General features: G+C 40.0%; 1 protein-coding gene across 2 annotated transcripts in view; it reads left to right on the top strand.

Moving 5' to 3' along the window:
• elovl2 (ELOVL fatty acid elongase 2) overlaps positions 1 to 18,495 on the top strand; it is a 92,828-nt gene extending 74,333 nt beyond the window's left edge. For both annotated transcript variants that reach the window (XM_026265249.1, XM_026265251.1), the window contains one exon: positions 17,552 to 18,495. In XM_026265249.1, coding sequence (XP_026121034.1) covers positions 17,552 to 17,674 — 123 coding nt within the window. In that variant the 3' untranslated portion in view covers positions 17,675 to 18,495. The remainder of the gene's footprint in view (positions 1 to 17,551) is intronic.
• The last annotated feature ends 3,017 nt before the right edge of the window (positions 18,496 to 21,512 follow it).

Raw genomic sequence — 21,512 nt, 5'->3', positions numbered from 1 at the left:
TCTTTCTTTTGGCAAGTCTGCCATTTTTTGTTCTCCTAGGTTTGAATGTAAGCGTTTGCAGAACACACACTCAGACCGTATTTTTCTAGCAAGGGAATTTGCTGCTGGAATCCAGTATTGCTGTCGCAGCTTGGCTAACATGTGATTCCTTCCACAGTGGCCAAGTTGTTCATGAATGTGTTTCAACACCAGTTTGGACACATGATGGTGTTTTGGAAGAATCATAGGATGTTTTTGGTCCTCTGGCATAGCCATTTTGCTTAATCTCCCTCCTGTACGAAGTATACCATCTTGCAGAATAGGATCAAGCTTACGAATGTGGCTCTGACGACTGACGTGAGTGTTTTCTTTTTGCAAGGTTTCGATTTCTTCTGGAAATGCCTCCATTTGTGTAAAACGTACGATTGCATTTTCTGCTCTTTTGACATCTTCTAAAGTAATCTGCTGTACATTCATACATTTTTTGACGATTTGCATTTTTCTTTCCATCAGACATTTTTTCTCTGCATTTGAGTTCTTACTTGTGTTGGTAAGTATTTCCTTTCGTTTGTGACTTAGTTGCAAGAGAACGTCCTTTAGCTTAAGTAACCAAGCTACTGCTCTGGTTAGATTGTTCCAATTTGAGTGATAGTGTATGAATGTATGAGTAGGATTTTGTTCTTCCTTTACAATTAAGTTCATGATGAGAACGTCCTTCTTCACTTCCACATCAGCATCCTCATCACCTTCATGCGTTTGTGTGAAAATGTCGGAATTTGTCCATTCAGATTCATGACATTTGAGGAATTCTGGACCATTTAGCCAAGCCTTTGAATTCAGAAGAGCACTGGCCTTGAGACCACGAGATGCACAATCTGCTGGATTTTGTTTAGTGTTTATGTATCTCCATTGTTTTACCTTGGTAAATTCTCTGATTGTGTTCACTCTATTGGCCACGAATGTTTTAAATCTTTTGTTCTCATTCTGAATGTACTTCAATGTTGATGTACTATCTGTCCAGAAAATGGAGTTCTCAAGAGCAAGTTGTAACTCTGCTTTGATCATTCTATCCATTCTTACCGCAAGAACTGCTGCAGTGAGTTCCATTCTTGGCATTGTAGTATGTTTCAGTGGTGCAACTCGTGATTTCCCCATTATAAATGAGGTGTGCACTTCAAGTTTTGAATTTGTGAGACGAAGGTACGTGACACAGCCATAACCACTTTCAGACGCGTCACTAAAGTGGTGTAGTTGTGCAGATGTTATTGGACCAAAGCTCTTTGGCTTGAGACATCTGTTGACACTGAGCTCCCCAATGCAACTTAGACCTGCCATCCATTCACGCCACATCTCTATGTAGTGGTCTGGTAGGTCTTTGTCCCAGGCGAAATTGAGCTTGCAAAGATCTTGCAGAATGTTCTTAGCAGTGAGGACGAATGGACAGATAAAGCCAAGAGGATCGTATACTGAGGATATGATGGACAGTATTCCTCTTCGAGTATATGGCTGCTGTTTCAGGCTCACTGCGAAAGTGAGTTTGTCTCTTTCTATGTGCCATTGTATGCCAAGGGTTCTTTCTGTAGGAAGATCATTGGATTCCAAGTCAAGGTCTTTGACCTCCTTTGCTCTGGCTGCCTGTGGGATGGACATTAGTACTGTTCTGCTGTTACTTATCCACTTGTGCAAACGAAAGCCTCCCATTGAGCAAGCCTTTTCAAGCTCTTTTAGCAACATCACAGCATCAGTTTCAGTGGGCACTGATTTCAAGCAATCATCTACATAAAAATCTTGCTTAATTGTTTCCACCGTTTCTGGCGAAAAGAGATCTTTGAAATCTTCGGCAGCTTGTCTGAGGGCAAAACTTGCACAACTTGGTGAAGATGTTGCCCCAAATAAATGCACTGTCATTCTGTGTTTTTTCAAAGGTAATCCTGTGTCACCATTTGGCCACCATAGAAAGCGCAAAAAGTCCACATGCTTCTCCATAACTCTTACCTGGTGAAACATGCTTTCCACATCTGCCATAAGGGCGATTGGCTCCTGGCGGAAACGCAACAAGACACCTACCAGATTACTGGTGAGATTTGGACCTTGTATTAATTTGCTATTCAAGGATGTTCCCTGGAAGGATGCAGAGCAATCGAATACAACTCTTAGGGAGCCCTTCTTTGGATGGTGCACTCCATGATGTGGAATGTACCACACCTTTCCACTTTGTGTTTCCAGTTCATCAACTGGCACCGCTTCTGCGTGACCTTTTTCAAGCATTCCTTCTAGAAATGCAGTATACTCTCTATGATATCGTTCATTCTTGTCAAATTTTCTTTTCAGAGACATAACACGTTGCTGTGCCTGTTGGTAGTTGTTTGGCATCATTACGTCATTTTCTTTAAAAGGTAACGGTAAGTAATAATGCCCATTTCTCAGTTCCTTTGAACTTTCCATCATAGACATGAACCTTTTGTCTTCGACTGACATCTGATTTCTCCTCAGCTGCAAGTTCTGGAAAATCCTGATGATACTGTTTAATCAACAAGTCATTCAAATCTGCTACAGATATGCGATTAACTACAATACATGAGTGACTTCCTTGCATTTGACATGTTGTTTCTTGCATGAGCCCGTTGACGACCCATCCTAAGGGTGTGTTAACAGCATATGGCCCATTACCTCTACTGTTTATCACCTTCCATGGCTCCATAAGCTTTGCAGCATTTGTGCCTATTAACAACTCAATGTCAGCATCCAATTGTGGAATCTTCACCTCATGTAAGTATTTCCATTTCTCTAGTGATTTTTGTGTTGGTATGTGTCGTTTTGAAACTGGTAATTTTGTTTGAGTATAAACTTCTGGGAGTTTATGATACAGCAGGCCTTCCATATTGCGGACTTCAAGGCCAGAGACTATACTGCTGTGGACACTTTTCTCCTGTCCCATTGTACACAAGAGTATTGTGGTGTTTTCACCAGAGACGTTTAACTTTCCTTTCAGTGAGTCAGTACAAAATGTAGCTGAGCTACCAGGATCCAGAAATGCATGAGTATTTATGACTTTGTCAGAATTTGAGACCTTTACTTTCACTGGCACAATAGCAAGAGTGCACTGTTTTGATTGACCGACCTCCATTAGTTCATCATCTTCTACGGATACCATGGCACTACTCAATGGTTTGTTTCCAGTTACAATGCAGTCATCTTTAATTACATCTTTTACTTTACCAGTATGAATGTGAAGGATAGTTGGATGAGACAGAGAACATGTTTCACATTTCATTCTATTTTTGCATGTTTTGCTAACGTGTCCCTTTGTTAGACAACCAAAGCACATCCCGCTTGTTTTCAGGAATTCTATTTTCTCACTATTTGGTTTGGACTTAAACTTTTCACAATTTTCAAATGTGTGATTTCTTTCACAAAATAAGCAAGGTCTTTCAAGGTAACACTTATTTGCATTCCGTTTGTGTTCATTTTGTGACTCGTTCTTTTTTATTTCAGATGCTTGAGCAACTGTAGTGGCAAAGCTGGTCCTCCCACTAGGTTTGGTGATAGGTTTTTGTGGTTTAGGTCTTGACGTTATTTTGCTCTCCATTGAGATGTGGATGTCACCAAATATTGGATCAAGCATTGCTCTGGACTGTCTATCAATAAAGTCTATTAAGTCTTTGAATGTTGCTCTGTGTTTGTTATCTTGCATGCTACACACATTTGCTCGCCATTTATCTCGCAGCTTATATGGGAGTTTAGACACAATGAGTCTTAAATTAGTGGAACTTTCAAGCTCTTTTAATCCATCAATGTCTTGCATTGTATTGTAGCAGCTATGTAAAAATAGAGCATATGATTGCAACCCATTTCCATCCTCTGGTTTGATGGTTGACCAGTTTAAGGCTTTATTCATGTAAGCAGATGCTATTTTATAGCAGTTTCCAAAATGGTATTCGAGCTGCCTTTTAGCTTCCTTATATGCAACGGTAGGATCCATATGCATGAAGCTACTGACAAGGTTTCTGGGCTGGTTTCTTGTATACTGTTGTAAGTAATATAGCCTGTCATCCATATTTGTAGTTTTACTCTCAACACATTGCTCAAATGCTTTGATGAATGTCCTATATTGAAGAACATCACCATCGAATATGGGAATTTCTCTATCTGGCAGAAGAGAAAGTGTTTGTTGTTTCACTAACATTTCAGTGATTTGAGTTTGACTTTTTAAAATATCAGTGACGTTATTGTCATAGCCATTTGGGTGAATCGCTCTTTCTATTGGCACTGAAACGCTCGAGTTTTCATTTTGTTGTGCACCTAAAGTTTGCCTAGGGTCACTTCGAGGGGCTGATCCTTCTCTCTTGGATTTCATTGGTCTTTGTGCTGTTGCAGGGAGGTTATATTCGGTCGGTGTACCGTATTTATATTCGCCCGACATTGAACGTTGTTCTTCAGCTTCACTGAATACTTTAACCCTTGCCTCTGCGGCAGCCAGTTCGGAATCTATGACCATTTTCTCTCTTCGTGCCTTTAATTTTGCAATAATATTTGCTTCTTCAATATCAAGGTCAAGTTTATTATTCAAAGCCTGTGCCTTTGCTCTAATAGCCGCGCATTCTGCTTCAGCCTTTAGATGCGTGAGAGATTCTCGTGATGCGCCACTGAGAGCGCTTGTCGCTTTGCAGCTATGCGTGACACTGTGCGCTACTTGAGATGCGCTATCTTGGGGCTTAACAGTACCAATATCGTCCTGCTCGTCTTTCTCATTATCATCATCTTGATCAACCTCGAGCCAGTTCGTGACATCATCTAAGAAGCTTTTGAAAAGGTGATATTTGGGTTGGTACCAGTCTAAATCATCAGCCTCCTTTTCATATTCATCTTTTATTAATTGTTGTACAGTTGCTTGTAAACTAATAAACTCAGCAAAAAATCCATCAAACGAGTTAACTTGTCTCCTGACAGTTTCTTTGTCCTGTCCTGCTTCAATAAGACTGTTAATTTCATTTCGTTTGCGTGTTAAAACACCAAGCTTTCCCCTTCGTGTTGCAATTAACTTAAACAGTTGTTTTTCTTCAGACGAATCCTGCTCTACAGTCTCTTCGTCAGACATTTTTCAAGGATCAACTCCAAAGTTCAACACATCAATGAGATCAATTTATGTTTATGGTGTAAACACGTTGGCTCATGTTCAAAGTCATTGTAAGAGCTCAGCGGCCCGGTCCAATTCAGCGGTTTACTCACAAACTTTAGAGAACGCTGCTCCCAGTCTTTCAAGTATTCCTAGAAGTCCTTGAATCAAACTTTCCAATAGCAGTGGTTTTCAACTATGTAGTGCCTTCCAGTAAGTCACTTCAGACGCCTCAGGGGTTTCAATAGATTCTTGGTTTATTCCAGTAAAAAATAAAATGTGATTTAACTGATAAATAATCCACAAGTAAATAAATTGAAAACCATATGCCTGCTGGCGTCCATTCATTTCCAACATCAAGTTCAAACTCCTTTGTCTGCCACTAATTGGCACAGGTGTGCAATTTAACTCATTCTGTTCCAAGGCCTTTCAAGACCACAATATCATAATTCACCAGCAGGGGTCACTAAATTAACTTAAACATAAATATCATATGGCTGGCTCCTATGGCTCCTACAGTATACTTTTAGTCACCTTATTAAAATCTCTTAGTGAGATTGTTGCACCTTTGAAAGACACAAAGTCCGGAAAGGAAAGAAGGTCCCCATCAGCATTAAACAAATCAGAAACAAAAAAGATAAAAGTTTGAAGACTAGATTAGGGATCCAAAACCAGGGTAACTCGTTATTAGACAAACAATTCTTGATCCAATTAATTTTGAAAGTCTGGTTAATTATATTAAAATCTAAAGCATTAACACCACCCTCCTTATAGTTTCTTATTATAGATTCCTTTGAACATATTCGGTCTTATTTTTCCAAATAAAACGGAATAGCAGAGAGTTAATCATTTTAACTGTTTTTTGATCAACATAAAGGGAAAAAGCAGGATAAACTAGGCGTGAAATGCCCTCAGCCTTAGTCAGGAAAGGATGAAAGTTGTGATCCTTGGCTGAAAGTTGTGATGGAGACTGTCTGAATCAGATTTGCAGATATCAACCCCTAGATATTTTACATGACGCTTTACAAGAATACCATGAACAGAATTTTTATTGGAATCGTGTGTAATGTTCTGCCTGAGTTTCCCTGGTTTCACCACTGGATGGCGTACTTTCAACCCCAGATCACCTCTTTATTAGAGACTTGTAGCACACCTGTATTGATTCTTTGCTAATTGCACACCCTATTTAAATGCCTCACTGACTATTGTTCTTGTTCAGTCCTAAAGTCTTTTTGACTGTGATGCTGCCAAGGATTTTCGGTTAGAGAATTTAGCTGTCTTCTGTTGAGTGTTGCTTTGAACTTCTCTCTTGTCTGACATTTAAGGACAGAGTTTTTTTTGTTTTGAGTAAAGAACTTTAGGAGTCAGACTCTGAGCCTCTTGGTTATTTCCTCTGCATCTGGGTTAGACCTGCTTCAGTGGAGCAGTGGTTAGTGCCAAGGTTATACACACCACATACCTTGAGTTCGATCCCCATCTGGATCATAACAGTAGGACTGAACAATGGATACGAGCCCAGCAGAGGAGAACCAACCTTTATCAAATGCAGAGCCTTGAATCCTTGCTGCTGTTTCAAGCCAGGCAGCCACCATGGAACGACACGAACAAGTACTTGCACAACAAGAGGTGGCGGTTTCAAAACTGGGTCAGGCGATCACAGAGATCCTACAACATCTTCAGTCTCTTTCAAACCAACAGCAGGAGGCTGAGTCTCAACCCCAGGTCCCACCAGCACCTCCTATCACTGCAGTGCAAGGTTCAGATGTCCACCTTCCTCATCCTGAAAGGTATAATGGAAGCCCCGGCAGATGTAAGGGCTTCCTCACCCAGTGCTCCTTGAACTTTGAATTGCAGCCAAATAGATTCCCAACAGCACGTAGTAAAGTGGCTTATATTATTACTCTTTTATCTGGGAAAGCCCTTGCCTGGGCAACTGCCTTGTGGGAGCAGTCTCCACAACCAGTAGTTTGTTCAGATTACAGGCGCTTTATGGAGGAGATGAGGCGAGTGTTTGATCATCCTGTGTGTGGACGTGAGGCTGCTAGCCGCCTACTTCAGTTGACCCAGGGTTCTCAAAGTGTTGCTGAACTAGCTGTGGAATTTCGAACTCTAGCTATGGAGAGTGGCTGGAACCAAGAGGCACTAACTGTGGCATTCACTTGGGCGCTGGCTGATGATATTAAGGACGAACTGGCAGCCCGGGACCCTGTGACAGACCTAGAATCCCTGATTGATATGGCCATTAGACTAGACAATCGCCTTAGAGAGAGGCGTAGAGAGCGCACTGAAACTTCTAGAAATGTCCCCAGTCAAAGATCCTTGGCACCCCTCATGTCTCCTGACCTCCCTGCCACGTATGTAACATGCACTGAGGAACCAATGCAGCTGGGCCGGTCACGGCTCACCCGTTCCAAGCGGGACCGCAGGATGAAAGAGAGGTGCTGCCTGTATTGTGGTGAGTCTGGCCACTTTCGAGCTTCCTGCCCAAATCTTTCGGGAAAAGCCAACTCTTGTCCAGGGAAGGGAGGACTGTGACGAGAGAAGCAACCTCTCCCCACTCAATTTCTTCTGGGGCTCTCGTGAATACTCATCTTTTATGGAAAGATCAGTCACATCCTCTAAAGGCATTCATAGACTCTGGGGCAGCTGGTAACTTTATGGATTTGGAAGTCGCCAGACGTCTTAAAGCACCTCTCACCAACCTTGATGACCCCCTGACTATCACTGCACTAGATGGGAGGCCTCTGGGGTCTGGACAGGTGAGTCTGCGCTCTATTCCTTTATATCTCCGGATTGGGGGTCACCTAGAAACTATACAGTTTTATGTAATCAAGTCACCAGAATTCCCTTTAATTCTGGGGTTCCCTTGGCTGGTCCTTCATAATCCCCAGATAGACTGGCCCTCCAGTAACATTCTCAAATGGGGGTCTGACTGTGATAAGTGTCTCTCTGCATCATCTCTTGGAATTTCTGTTTCTCCCGAGTTACTTCAGGCTACCCCCAGCTGGTTAATGACTGCTCTACAGTTACCAAGGACTTCTCCAGAGTTTTCATGTGTTCCCCTAGACTATGCAGACCTGTTAGAGGTATTCAGTAAAGAGAAGGCTTTGTCTTTGCCACCGCACAGACCGTACGATTGTTCCATCGACTTGTTGCCTGGTACGTGCCCACCAAGAGGGAGATTGTTTTCCCTTTCGGCACCAGAGAGGAAGGCCATGGAGGATTACATACAGGCGTCTCTGGCATCTGGCTTTATTCGCTCCTCAACATCACCAGCTGGAGCTGGTTTCTTTTTTGTTGCTAAGAAGGATGGTGGGCTCCGACCTTGTATAGATTACAGGGGCCTTCATAAGATTACCATAAAGAACCGCTATCCTCTTCCATTAATGTCTACTGCCTTTGAGTTACTCCAGGGGGCTACTATATTTACTAAACTGGACCTTTGCAACGCATATCATCTGGTCCGCATCCGTACTGGTGATGAATGGAAGACTGCTTTTAATACACCCACTGGCCATTATGAGTATCAAGTTATGCCTTTTGGTTTGGTAAATGCTCCTGCGGTATTTCAGACTTTGATTAATGATGTGCTAAGAGACATGCTAAACAGATTTGTATTTGTATACTTGGATGACATTCTTATCTTTTCCAAGAACCCCCAGGAACACGTGCAGCATGTTCGCCTGGTCCTCCAGCAACTCCTGAGAAACCATCTCTTTGTCAAACTGGAGAAGAGTGAGTTTCATGTTCAAAAGGTTTCCTTTTTGGGTTTCATTGTGTCTAAAGGACAGATCCAGATGGACCCTGCAAAGACCCAAGCAGTTAGAGATTGGCCTCAGCCCACCTCCGCCAAGCAGGTACAACGTTTTCTTGGCTTTTCCAATTTCTATCGAAAGTTCATTAGAAATTTCAGTGCGATAGCTGCTCCACTTACGGCTCTAACTAGGAAGAGTGTTAAGGGTTTCCAGTGGACAGATGAGGCTGAAAAGGCTTTCTGCAAACTGAAAGACAGATTCACCTCAGCACCCATGCTTACTATTCCAGACCCTGAGTTACCCTTCATAGTGGAGGTGGATGCTTCAGAGGTAGGAGTAGGAGCTGTTTCCCAGCGAGCCATAAAAGACAGCAGGTTACATCCATGTGCTTTCTTTTCACACAAGCTCTCATCTGCGGAAAGAAATTATGATATAGTAACAGGGAGTTGTTAGCGGTCAAACTATCATTGGAGGAATGGAGGCACTGGTTGGAGGGAGCCAAACACTCCTTTGTAGTATGGACCGATCACAAGAATCTAGACTATATCCAAGAAGCCAAGAGACTTAACTCTCGCCAGGCCCGATGGGCTTTATTCTTTAACCGATTTGATTTTGTTCTCTCCTTTCGACCAGGATCAAAGAATCAAAAGCCTTATGCTCTTTCTAGGCAGTTTGACCCACCCAACATGACCTCAAGCCCAGTAAGGATCATCCCCCCCTCCAAGATTGTGGCACCAGTCAGATGGGGAATAGAGTCCATCGTCAGAGAGGCACAGCAGCAGGAGGCTGACCCAGGTAATGGACCTCCAGGCCGTCTCTTTGTACCTAAAGCAGTGCGGTCTGATGTTTTGCAGTGGGGACATTCCTCATCAATTACATGCCACCCAGGATCTAGTAGGACCCTAGAATTCATTGGCAGACGTTTCTGGTGTCCTAGGGTGGCTGAAGACATCAGAGCCTATGTGGCTGCCTGCTCAGTTTGTGCTCAGCATAAGGATTCCAGATCCCGCCCACATGGTCTCCTGCTACCCCTCCCTGTTCCTGCTCGGCCATGGTCACATATTTCTATGGTCATTGTAACGGACCTACCACCTTCACAAGGTAACAAAGTGATCCTGGTAGTGGTGGATAGATTTTCAAAGGCTTGCCACCTTGTACCACTCCCAAAACTTCCTTCGGCTCCACAAACTGCTGAGATTGTTTTGCAGCATGTGTTTAGGTTGCATGGTTTTCCCCAAGATGTTGTGTCAGACCGTGGTCCCCAGTTTGCTTCCAGGTTCTGGAAGGCCTTCTGCCAGCTGATTGGAGCTACATCCAGTCTATCATCAGGGTTTCATCCCCAGTCTAATGGACAGACGGAACGAACTAATCAACAGATTGAGACAACTTTGAGATGCCTGGTCTCATCCAACCCAGCGTCCTGGAGTAAACACCTAATTTGGGCGGAATTCGCACACAATACTCTTCGCCATTCCTCAACGGGTATGTCACCTTTTGAGTGTCAATATGGGTTTCAACCTCCTCTGTTTTCTGAGCAGGAGTCTGAGGTGGGAGTCCCAGCTGCCCAACATCTGTTTCAACGCTGTCTCAGGGTATGGAGGAGGGCCCGGGCTGCGCTTCTTAAGGCTTCACAGCTACAACAGCAACGGGCCAACCGTCGGCGCAGACCAGCACCAACTCTGCGTCCAGGGCAGAAAGTCTGGCTTTCAAGCAAGGACCTTCCCCTCAAAGTTGAGTCAAAAAAATTGGCTCCAAGGTTCATAGGACCATTCAAGGTTATAAGGAAAGTAAATCCTGTTTCATACCGGCTTCTGCTACCCAAGTCCTTACGTGTTCATCCCACCTTTCATGTTTCACCTTTCAAGCATGTTAAATAGAGCCCTCTGTTTCCTGCCACCAGGCCACCCCCAGCACCATGCATCATCGATGACCAGCCGGCATACACTGTCCGGCGGCTACTGGACTCTCGGCTGGTTCGTGGAAGACGTCAGTACCTTGTGGACTGGGAGGGATTTGGGCCAGAGGAGCGGTCTTGGGTCCATTCTCGCCACATACTGGACAAGAGTCTTATTAAGGACTTCATTCGGCTCCACCCGACCCCAGCTGTTGGGAACGTCAGGAGCCGTTCCAAAAAGAGGGGGTTCTGTAATGTTCTGCCTGAGTTTCCCTGGTTTCACCACTGGATGGCGTACTTTCAACCCCAGATCACCTCTTTATTAGAGACTTGTAGCACACCTGTATTGATTCTTTGCTAATTGCACACCCTATTTAAATGCCTCACTGACTATTGTTCTTGTTCAGTCCTAAAGTCTTTTTGACTGTGATGCTGCCAAGGATTTTTGGTTAGAGAATTTAGTTGTCTTCTGTTGAGTGTTGCTTTGGACTTCTCTCTTGCCTGACATTTAAGGACAGAGTTTTTTTTGTTTTGAGTATAGAACTTTAGGAGTCAGACTCTGAGCCTCTTGGTTATTTCCTCTGCATCTGGGTTAGACCTGCTTCAGTGGAGCAGTGGTTAGTGCCAAGGTTATACACACCACATACCGGAGTTCGATCCCCATCTGGATCATAACAGTCGTGAATATATAAAATTTCACTTTTTTGGGGGATTTACTACTAATCCTGAAGCTTTGGAGAAAATAATAAATTAATTGAAGGCAACAGAAACTTGTGAATCATTATTAAGAAAAAGACAAGCGTCATCAGCGAACTGACAAATTATCAATGTATTCCCTTCAATATTTATACCTTCAATATTGTAGTGTTTTATATGCAAACTTAACAGCTCGGCGGCTAATAGAAAAAGAAAAGGAGAGATGGGGCATCCCTGGCGAATACCTTGACCCACCGAAAACCGGGGAGAAGTGCCGGAAGCTAAGGAGACACAGCTATTAATACCGTTATATAGAGTACGAATCGCGTTAATAAAGGATCTACCAAAACCAAACTGATGAAGGGCTTCAAAAATAAAGGAATGCTCAACACTATTGAATGCTTTATAAAAGTTGATAAACAAAATGAATGCATCTTTATTTATAGATTCGGAATAATCTAAAATATCTATAATTAATCTGATATTGTTAGAGATGTGTCTACCTTTTAGAAAACCAGACTGAGTGTTAGAAATGATGTCTGCTAAGCAAGACTTTAGCTTTTCAGCATATACAGAAGCTAATAATTTATAATCAGAGTTCAAAAGGGTGATCGGGTGCCAATTATCCAAAATATTGGGATCCTTATTAGGCTTAGGTATAAGACAAATGAGACCTTGTTTCATTGATTCTGCCAATTCACCATTGTTTATACACTCAATAAGGGCTTCGTAAAGAAGACACGTAATAGAGTCCCAAAAGACTTTAAAAAATTCAAATGGGAGCCCATCTGGCCCTGGAGATTTATTGTGTGGCATTCTTTTTACTATGTTATAAAGATCATCTATAGTAAAGGGTTCCTCACAAAGTTCTTTATTGTGGTCATTAATTTTAGGAATCACAGAATGAACCTTTTGGAAAAATAAAGATGAAGCAACAAGATCGAATGAAGAAGTGTATACATTTTGATAAAAATTAGAAACATGAGACGAGATCATGGAGGGGTCATTAGATAGTGAATTATTAATATTTAGAGAGGAGATCCTCTTATTACTTCCACGTTTTTTCTCTAGGTTGAAAAAGTAAGCAGAGTTTTTTTCCCCAAACTCGAGCCATTTAGCTCTCGATCTAATGAAAGTGCCTCTTGCTTTCTCTAAAAATAAATCATCCAGCCTGCTTTGTAAAGTATAAAGAGATTGCTTGACATCTTCTCCCTGGATGGGATTCATTAAAATTTGGCTCATCTTTCTAATTAAATCTGTAACTTCTTTATTTTTAACAGATGCTCTATTTTTTCCAAATTTTACGGAGAATTTTCTGCATTCATATTTAAATTGCTCCCATTTAGATGTGGCCGAGATATTAGCCTGAGACTTCACACTCTCTGCAATTTCCCTAATTTGCTGACAATATGATTCAGACAGTAAAAAAGAAAAATTTAACTTCCAGTAACCAGGGCTAACTTTTCTTCTTTGCTTAGATTCATCATCAGAAAAAGTAATATCAATAGCTGCATGATCTGTTAGAGGTGAGGGTGAGATTTTTGCTGATGTCAAATATGAAATTAAAGAGTCAGATATTAGCCACAGGTCTATACGAGATTTTTGAGAAAGATCAGATTTAAACCAAGTGAACATGGGGCTATCGGGGTTTAAATATCTATGTGCATCAATCAGGTTCAGACATCTACATAACTTTCATATTAAGGGGTTAACACTGTTAGACACAGACCTAGATGGAAATCTGTCAGCAACCAAGTCTGGTGCTTCATTGAAATCACCACCAATTAATGTAAAGGCAGAGGGATACTTAAGTTTCAGATTATTTACATTAAAGATTATAATATCAAGAAGAGTTTTGTTGTTTGAAGAATTGTTGAACCCATATAAGTTAGCCATTATAAAGAGATTGTTATTCAAGAAAACAACTGAGATAATCCATCTTCCTATCCCTGAAGAAAGAGTTTCTACAATTTTTCCCTGAAATCCATAATCAGATAGAATAGCGACCCCACCTGACGAACTAGAGTTATGACAAAGATATAGAGCTTCCCCACTGGGTATGCCAGAACTTTTCATCATTCACACAAGAGTGTGTCTCTTGCAAAAAATAAACATCCCTTTTCATGGATTTACAAAACAAAAATAAAGCTTTTCGTTTATTTAAGTCACGTAGCCCCTGAACATTCAAAGAAAAACAAGAGAAATACGAACTAAAAATAGTAGTGGAACTCAACTCGGAGTAAATGGAACGGTTACAAACAGATACGACAAATAAAGTACTTCTTAGAAGATATGCAGAGCATAAAGCTCGAATTCCCAATAAAGTTTGGGAAGGTCAACACACTCTGTTGTGGACCCCGAAAAAAAAAAAAAAAAAAAAAAAAAACAATAAAAATGAAATAATAATAATAATAAAAAAGGTTAATACAAATATATATAGATATATTATATATATTTATAAAAATAAATAAATTGTAATCGGGTTTTGAAAAATCAAAGTGTAAGAGGTATACTATATATCATACACAGAAATTCTCTTCCCGTTAAAGAAAGCAACTGGCCCATTAAACCCAGCTTTCTTTCCTTCCTTTCTTGCCTTTTCAACGAGTGGCCAGAGTTTGTTTCTAGCCTCTTTGTCTTCCTGAGTGAGATCTTCCAGGATCCGAATTTTCTTCTGTTTCAGCAGCTCAGATCGTTTGGCTTCTGCCCATATTGCATCACGGCAAGTGCGGGATAAAAACTGGACGATGATACGCCGTAGGATGGAGTTTCCAGACTTGGGGCCAAGTCTATGTGCGATGTCAACCATGTCCTGTAGTTTCTCCGCGGAGTGTGGAGAGAGGTTCCTGAAAAGCTCAATGATAACCATGTTTACGTTTTCCCCTTCACGTTCAGGTATCCCAGCTACACGGAGGTTCCATCTGCGTTTGTAGCAATCCAATCCGCTGCATTTCTCTTTTGAGAGACTTGTTCTCTTTTTCGAGGATCTCCACCTTTGATTGCAGACAAAGCACCTTCTCCGTCACGTCATCCACCTGTTTATTCATGGCTTCAAGCGAGCAGGTAAGCTTGCAGATTGAAGAGGTGTTTTCCTTCACCGAGGTCTCGACGGACTGCAGTTTTACCAACGACTCTTCTTGTAACTTGCTGACCTTTTCGATTGCCGTTAGCAGCACAGAGTTAGATATTGTGTCGGGGGTGTTCCTTCGAGATTTCTTCTGAGCAGGGGACTTACTAGGAGTGTCCGGAGAGCTCCCAAATGTATTTTCCAAGCGTCTTGCATAATTATGTACCTTTAGAGTATCGCTGTTTGCAGAAGCCTCAAAAGAAGCTGTATCCATATCTTCCTCCATGTTTTTAGCAACCGAGCTACTTAACTCAGGCGTAGAAAGTAACAAAAAAACAACAAAAATGGGGTCCCGAACTCGTTAAAGACAGTTTTAAAAGAGTATGCCGAACTTCCGCAACAAGTTATAGAAAAGAATGCTCATAGAAATTCAAAGCTTTAAGCACCGCACATAAATTAGAATAAGAGCGAGATAAAGTTGCTGTTAACGCAGCCCCCCCCCCCCCGGGATACTTGACAGGTATGATATCCTACCATCTCATTAGCTCCAGAGTCGTCTCCACACACGTTGGTGTTGGTCAAAGTCGTCTTTTTCACTGACGAATCTTTAAACCACTTTCTTATATACTGTAGCTTTTCTGTACAAATCCGCCAAAAATTTATTCTGAGATCGCATGCAATGTGCAACTCAGCTGCGCAAAGGAATTGCGTATAAACAATACAATACTGTATGCTTAACTAAATGAATTGCATGATTTATATATACATATACTTACACACAAACTGCATATTGTAATTTGAATTAAACTACTAACACAAAAATAACATATTGAAAGGTCTGCTGCTGGAGACTTGCCATTGGCTGTTGTATTTGAATAATTAATGAGGTAGGTATTTGCAAGGTTTGGGTGCTGTTTTGGGATGTTTTAACAGTCATTTATGAATATAATTATATTTAAAATTATGTTCTGTGTAATAATGCGTTGAATAATGAATTGTCTGAATCATTTCTGGAGGTAATGTGTTATGCATTTCTAGTGTTACCGTTGTAGTGATTACTGTTCCTCTGAGCCAAGTTCTGCTGAAACAACGTCATTATCGCAATGATCTAAATCAATAACATGCAATATCAAACGTTTAATGCAAATTTGGTTAATTGTTCTGTGCGTTATGTTTAGGGGGGCACAAAAAGTCATTTGGGGGGGGGGGGCACAAAAAGTCATTTGGGGGGGGGGGGCACTGCCCCCCGATGCCCCCCCTAGATGACGGGCCTGCATCCCAAATTGAATATTGATACCCATAGGCTTCCATACGCATCGAGTTATATTTATGTGCGAGTGTTTAATAGTTATATATGCACGGATCAAGTTTATATGTATATGCGAGTATGTGCAGGTGTGTTTGTATGCAGCGAGTTTATATGTATGCGCGAGTGTGTGTAGGTGTACATGCATGGATCGAGCTTATACATACACGCGAGTGTTTGTAGGTGTATGCCCATCAAGTTTATATGTATACGCAAGTTATTCACAAGTGTATATGCATACATTGCAAACATATGTATTGGTATTGATTTCATATTAGTGTTCATGTGTATTTCATATATTTATTTTTGAACATCCAGTAGTATGCATGTATATGGGAGTAATTTATAGGTGTATTTGCACGTGTTTTCATGTATGTATTCATAAGCGAAGTTTGATTTAAATCCTACGCAGCGCCTCAGTGTGCAACAGGCATAATCCAACATTAAAATTTAACCAAAGTAGGCCATTCAGGATTACTTGATAATAAAAGACCGATGTATGTGATTAGGGTAAGAGCTAAACACAGCAAGATAGTGCCCACCCGTTCGGTGAGGCGTTATTTCACCAAGTACAACATGTTTCTGGATCAACATCCTTGTTGATCCTGGAACAACATTCCAATCAGCCAATCAGAATAGAGATATAACTTTTCAGAACATATCTGTTTAAGGCTTACAATCAGGGTAAGGTGCTTCTACACTCGTTAATCAGCTATCATCTCCCACTGATTTTAGGAATAAATTATGTTTAGGGGTAGGGATTGGATTAAGTCTAGATTTTTGGACATGAATGGTGATCCAGGATCATCAAAAGATGTTGATCCAGGAACATCTTGGCTAAATCATGGCAACCCCTTTCTATCATATTAAAGTCAAAATTCTTATCAGACCAAGCCTGACCAAAGGAACTTTGACCCTTGGGCTTCTGATAAATTTGATAGTAAAGGTGACTTGGCAATTCTGCTGCATATTTAACTGAAAATTGGACCATGACTTTAGGGTGCCTCTTAAGTTTGACACTGGTTATTTCAGTAATTTTTCAATTTACTCTGACTAAAATGCTGCCTATTGATGGTTAGGATCATGCTTTAAGCAGGGTTCAGACTACAGGAGTTTTAAAATCCTATACGATTATTAAATCTGGTTGTAGCACACACACGAGGAAAATCTTGACAATTTAATTTCCTCAAATATTAAACGCACACACTACAAGATCTGAAAATCATGGTGCATCACGCACTAAGATTTTATAAAGATTTTCATGCCCGAGATCCTCACATGATCTCATGCAGCAGATCATCAATGACATTTCAGCAATGGTTACATATGTTAGCCAGAGTGTAAGCAGCTTTTACAAAAACTTCCACAAGCAGTTTCTCTATCTCCTCTATCCAGTGGACCCGTACAGCAGCTTGTTTTGCAGTTGAATATTGGCTATTATGAAAGTAATGACATGTTTGATATTAATCGGGTCAGCCACTATTTGTGTGAGAGCATATTGGGAGGTGGAAGATTTGATCTGCAAACACCCGACATTACGAGACAATCCATGCCAAACATAGGAACCGATTGAGATCCTCAAATAGTTGTTCTCCATTTCTCAGGAGGGGAAAATTGGGGATAAATCGGCCTATATCTCCTGTAGTGTGAGCCCAGCTTTAGTGCAGTGTGTGTGTGTGTGTGTGTTGTCATGCTTCCAGTCTTAGAAATTTACACAATAAATGGCTTTTCTCTGCAGACATACAGAAAGAGGAAGCTGGAGGGTGACAGAATTGCTGAGGTTGGAGATCTTAAAAACAGTCATTCTAATGGCCTTTCAGCCTCTCTCAACGGAGAAAACTCGAAACAGAAGCTGAAATGATGCCACAATATGGAGCAATATAGAATGCACTTCTCGATTCACTTATGCTGAATACTAGCACAATAGCAGCCATAATCATCTGATAATCAAAATGCAATTTTATAAATTTGAATATAACTTTTTAACCATTTTGTATCTTTGTTTTGCATATGTTCCACTCTAGCCAATAGAAATGCTGTACAATAATTTTGTAGAAAAATATTTTTCAAACTCTTATTCAAAATAAACACCTCTGTTATGGAGTACAGTATCTACTTTATTACACATATTTGGCAATTCATCTCTAATGACAAGAAAACATTCAGTAATATCCCCTAAATCACTATAACGATTTATTCTTCAACAAAGGAAGCCTTAGGCTACAAGTCTTAATCTGATATAACCATTCAGTGTGTAATTGAATGTACTGATATGTAGGATCTTATATCATAGCACTATTAATACACCTTTACCAAATTTTCATAATCAGATATGGATTGTTAGGTAAAAATGTCAAGTCCAATGAAAAATTCTGTATAAAATAAATTTGCATGATTGTTAAAAACCACATGAAAATGTTTGATGAATGCATTTGTTTGTTGTTGAGGGTTGGAGCTAAACATTGCAGGAAAGTGGATCTCAAGGGTCAGAATTGCCCACCCCTGATATATTTCCCATTTCAACAAGAGGAAATAACCCATTTGTTTAAACAGCCAGTTACCTTTAAATCAATGGCATAGCCATGAACCAGGATTTGTTACATCCTATTGCAAGTCTTGGCAGGTGTTTTCAGCAAACAGACCAACTCATCCTGCAGATCCAATAAAATGCTTTATAGAATGCGTTGTCAGTATTTTTGGTCTGTTTTTCTAGAAGATGACTGTATATATTTACTTTATTTTAATAGGAACACTGTAAAAAAATTGTCCTGTAAATTAACGGTAGTATACTGGCAGCAGGGTTTCCAGCAGTGTACTGTAATTTTACAGTTTCCAGAATTACAGCTTTTCTGTAAATTAACGGTAATATACTGGCAGCAGGGTTTCCAGCTGTGTACCGCTATTTTACAGTTTTCTGAATTACAGCTTTTTTTGTAAATTAACAGTAATATACTGGCAGCAGGGTTTCCAGCGCTGTACCGTAATTTTTCAGGATCATTACTGTATTCTAGTTTTTTTTTTTTTTTCTAAACCGTAGAACTGGCAATTTTGCAAATCATTAACTTTATTAAAAATATCTGTATTTTAACAAATTCACAAACTGGCATTTCATTTATACTAAAAAGTGGCAGCAAATAGACCGAAAAGAGAAGACCAAGGGGGTATTTCTTATAGAACACTATTTATTTAAGTGCCCAACCAATAATTCAAATGCTTTCTCAAAAAAATAAAAATAAATAAGCAATCAAAATGGAAGAATCAGTCTTTGTATGTGTTAGAGAAAGATGAGATGAAGAGAGAAGAAAATTAACCAATTTACAAAACAGACAAAAGACAATGTGCAAAATGAACCCTGCAGAAGTCTGTGGACATATTTAAACTAATTTAAGTTGACCATATAAAATACAAAACAAACAGCCATTTTAGGTCTAGCTTTGTGCTATGAGTATGACAATGCATGGGCATGGGCTTGGAGTGTACGTTCCCCTAAAAACAGCCTTTAAGAAATGGCAAACAACTTCTGAACAAGAATCTTATTTTGGTGTAATAAGTCAAAACCTGGCAAGGATTTGTAGAACAGTCCAAGAACGTTTCAGAAGCATAAAACTGTCACCAACTCTGATGCAAGTGTAGCCAGGGAGGGGTGTAGTCTGAAACATAAACATTGAGAAAAATCCTTTTTAAAGTTAAAATAACATCAGCAGAATTTTAATAGAACGTAACAAAAAACATGTATACTGTATAATAATATAAAACATTTCAGAAACTTAGGACCCTACGATTTCCACGATGTGAAAAACATGGGAGGCAATCACGGAATCCAATCATGAAAACGGAATTAAGCAAATAATGTGGATTGTCACAGAATTTGTCACATTTGTGATGAATACAATAAAATAGTGTTGTACACTAACTGAAATTGCGATGTGGATTAGTGTATTAATTAATAAAAGTTGCAATATTATGTTAGAAGTTGTACTTATAATTTTTGTAAAGTTATCCAAAGGATTAATTAGCTAATCAAAAAAAGGAACACTAGATTAAAGGGGGGGGTGAAATGCTATTTCATGCGTACTGAGTTTTTTACACTGTTAAAGAGTTGGATTCCCATGCTAAACATGGACAAAGTTTCAAAAATTAAGTTGTACGTTTGAAGGAGTTTTTTTTTTTCAAAAATACTCCTTTCGGTTTGTCACAAGTTTCGGAAAGTTTTTTTCGAGTATGGCTCTGTGTGACGTTAGATGTAGCGGAATTTCCTTATATGGGTCCTAAGGCACTTCTGCCGGAAGAGCGCGCGCTCCCATAGAGCAGAGCACTGAGAGCACAACAGACATTCACTGATCAGAGCGAGAGCGTCACGAAATGTCACAAAAGAAGTGTGTTTTTGGTTGCCAGGGCAAGACAACCCTGCACAGATTACCAAAAGAGAAACAGCATTAAGGGACCAGTGGATGAAGTTTATTTTTACAGAGCATCAACGGAGTTGTGCAAGTGTTTTTGTTTGTTCCCTGCATTTCGAAGATGCTTGTTTTACAAACAAGGCCCAGTTTGACGACGGATTTGCGTATCGTTTATTTCTTAAGGATGATGCAATCCCAACGAAAAAGGGTCACGATCGTGTGTTGGAACCGCAGGCGGTGAGTAAAACTGCTTCAAATATCTCTGCCTCCTTGTTAGTGCGTCCCCTCCCATGCCGGAGAGCCGGGTTCGAGCCCCGCTCGGAGCGAGTCGTTGCTGCTGCTGCTCTCGTTCAGTTTCAGCCTCGGGATCTGATTCTGGATCATAAATAAACGGCTGAATCTGACTGTTAGCCATGGTTTGTTTTGGATGATGGTTTTTTTTCCCCTCACACTAATGTCACAACTTCCAAACGCTCTCAATGCAAAAGCCTACTGGTGCTTGTGATTCTTTAGCTCCGCCCACACATCACATTATTTTACAGAAAAGATAATCAATAGTTGCAGCTCTATCCCACATACACAAAAAAAAAAAAAAAATCTCAAGCGTCTTCAAATCAATCCTTCAAAATAAAGGTTCGGTCTAATGTGATGTGATTGTGACGGAAATATATCACTTTTGTACAGTAGAATGTGTCATTTTCAAAGTAATATAATAACACAAATAAGAATTACAGTAATAAAAATAATAATAATCATTAAAAATGATGTTTAAGGAAATTACACAATTGTTATTCCATGTTTTAATTGTAACAGGAATAAAAATGGAATTTGAGAATAAAACGTAAAATTACTGATAAATTGTTTAACTGAATCAGTTTCAGGATTTCAGTTAATTGGACATGCTATTTGATTTCTAAAATGTATTTAAACCATTAAGATGTAATTTGAAAAAGTTAAAACAAAACAAAAAAAATTATAAAACATTTACTTAATTTCTTCATGAGTGTTAAGTTAAATATTAAGTAGATTTTACCTGAGAATGACAGGTGAGTTGCACTTTGTATTAGAGTAGTCAAATTTACTTAAAATATATTTGTGCAAATTCTTTACTTTTCGCAAAGTAAATCTTATTTAATTTTTTTCAGAGTTGAGCGCTTGCATACAATTTTTTATAATTCATAGAAATGGAAAATGCTTATTTTCTCTTTTTTTTCCTCATTGTTTCCACACTATTAGTATCACCAGTACTTAATTTGTAAATTGCTAGGTCCCAGAATAAAGTGGGGTGACCGGTTAGAG

This window comes from Carassius auratus, unplaced genomic scaffold (genome assembly GCF_003368295.1).
Source record: "Carassius auratus strain Wakin unplaced genomic scaffold, ASM336829v1 scaf_tig00217313, whole genome shotgun sequence".
In the NCBI taxonomy this organism is placed as follows: Eukaryota; Metazoa; Chordata; class Actinopteri; order Cypriniformes; family Cyprinidae; genus Carassius; species Carassius auratus.
The sequence above is the reverse complement of the archived record's forward strand: the minus strand, read 5'-3'. Positions and strand labels throughout refer to the sequence as shown.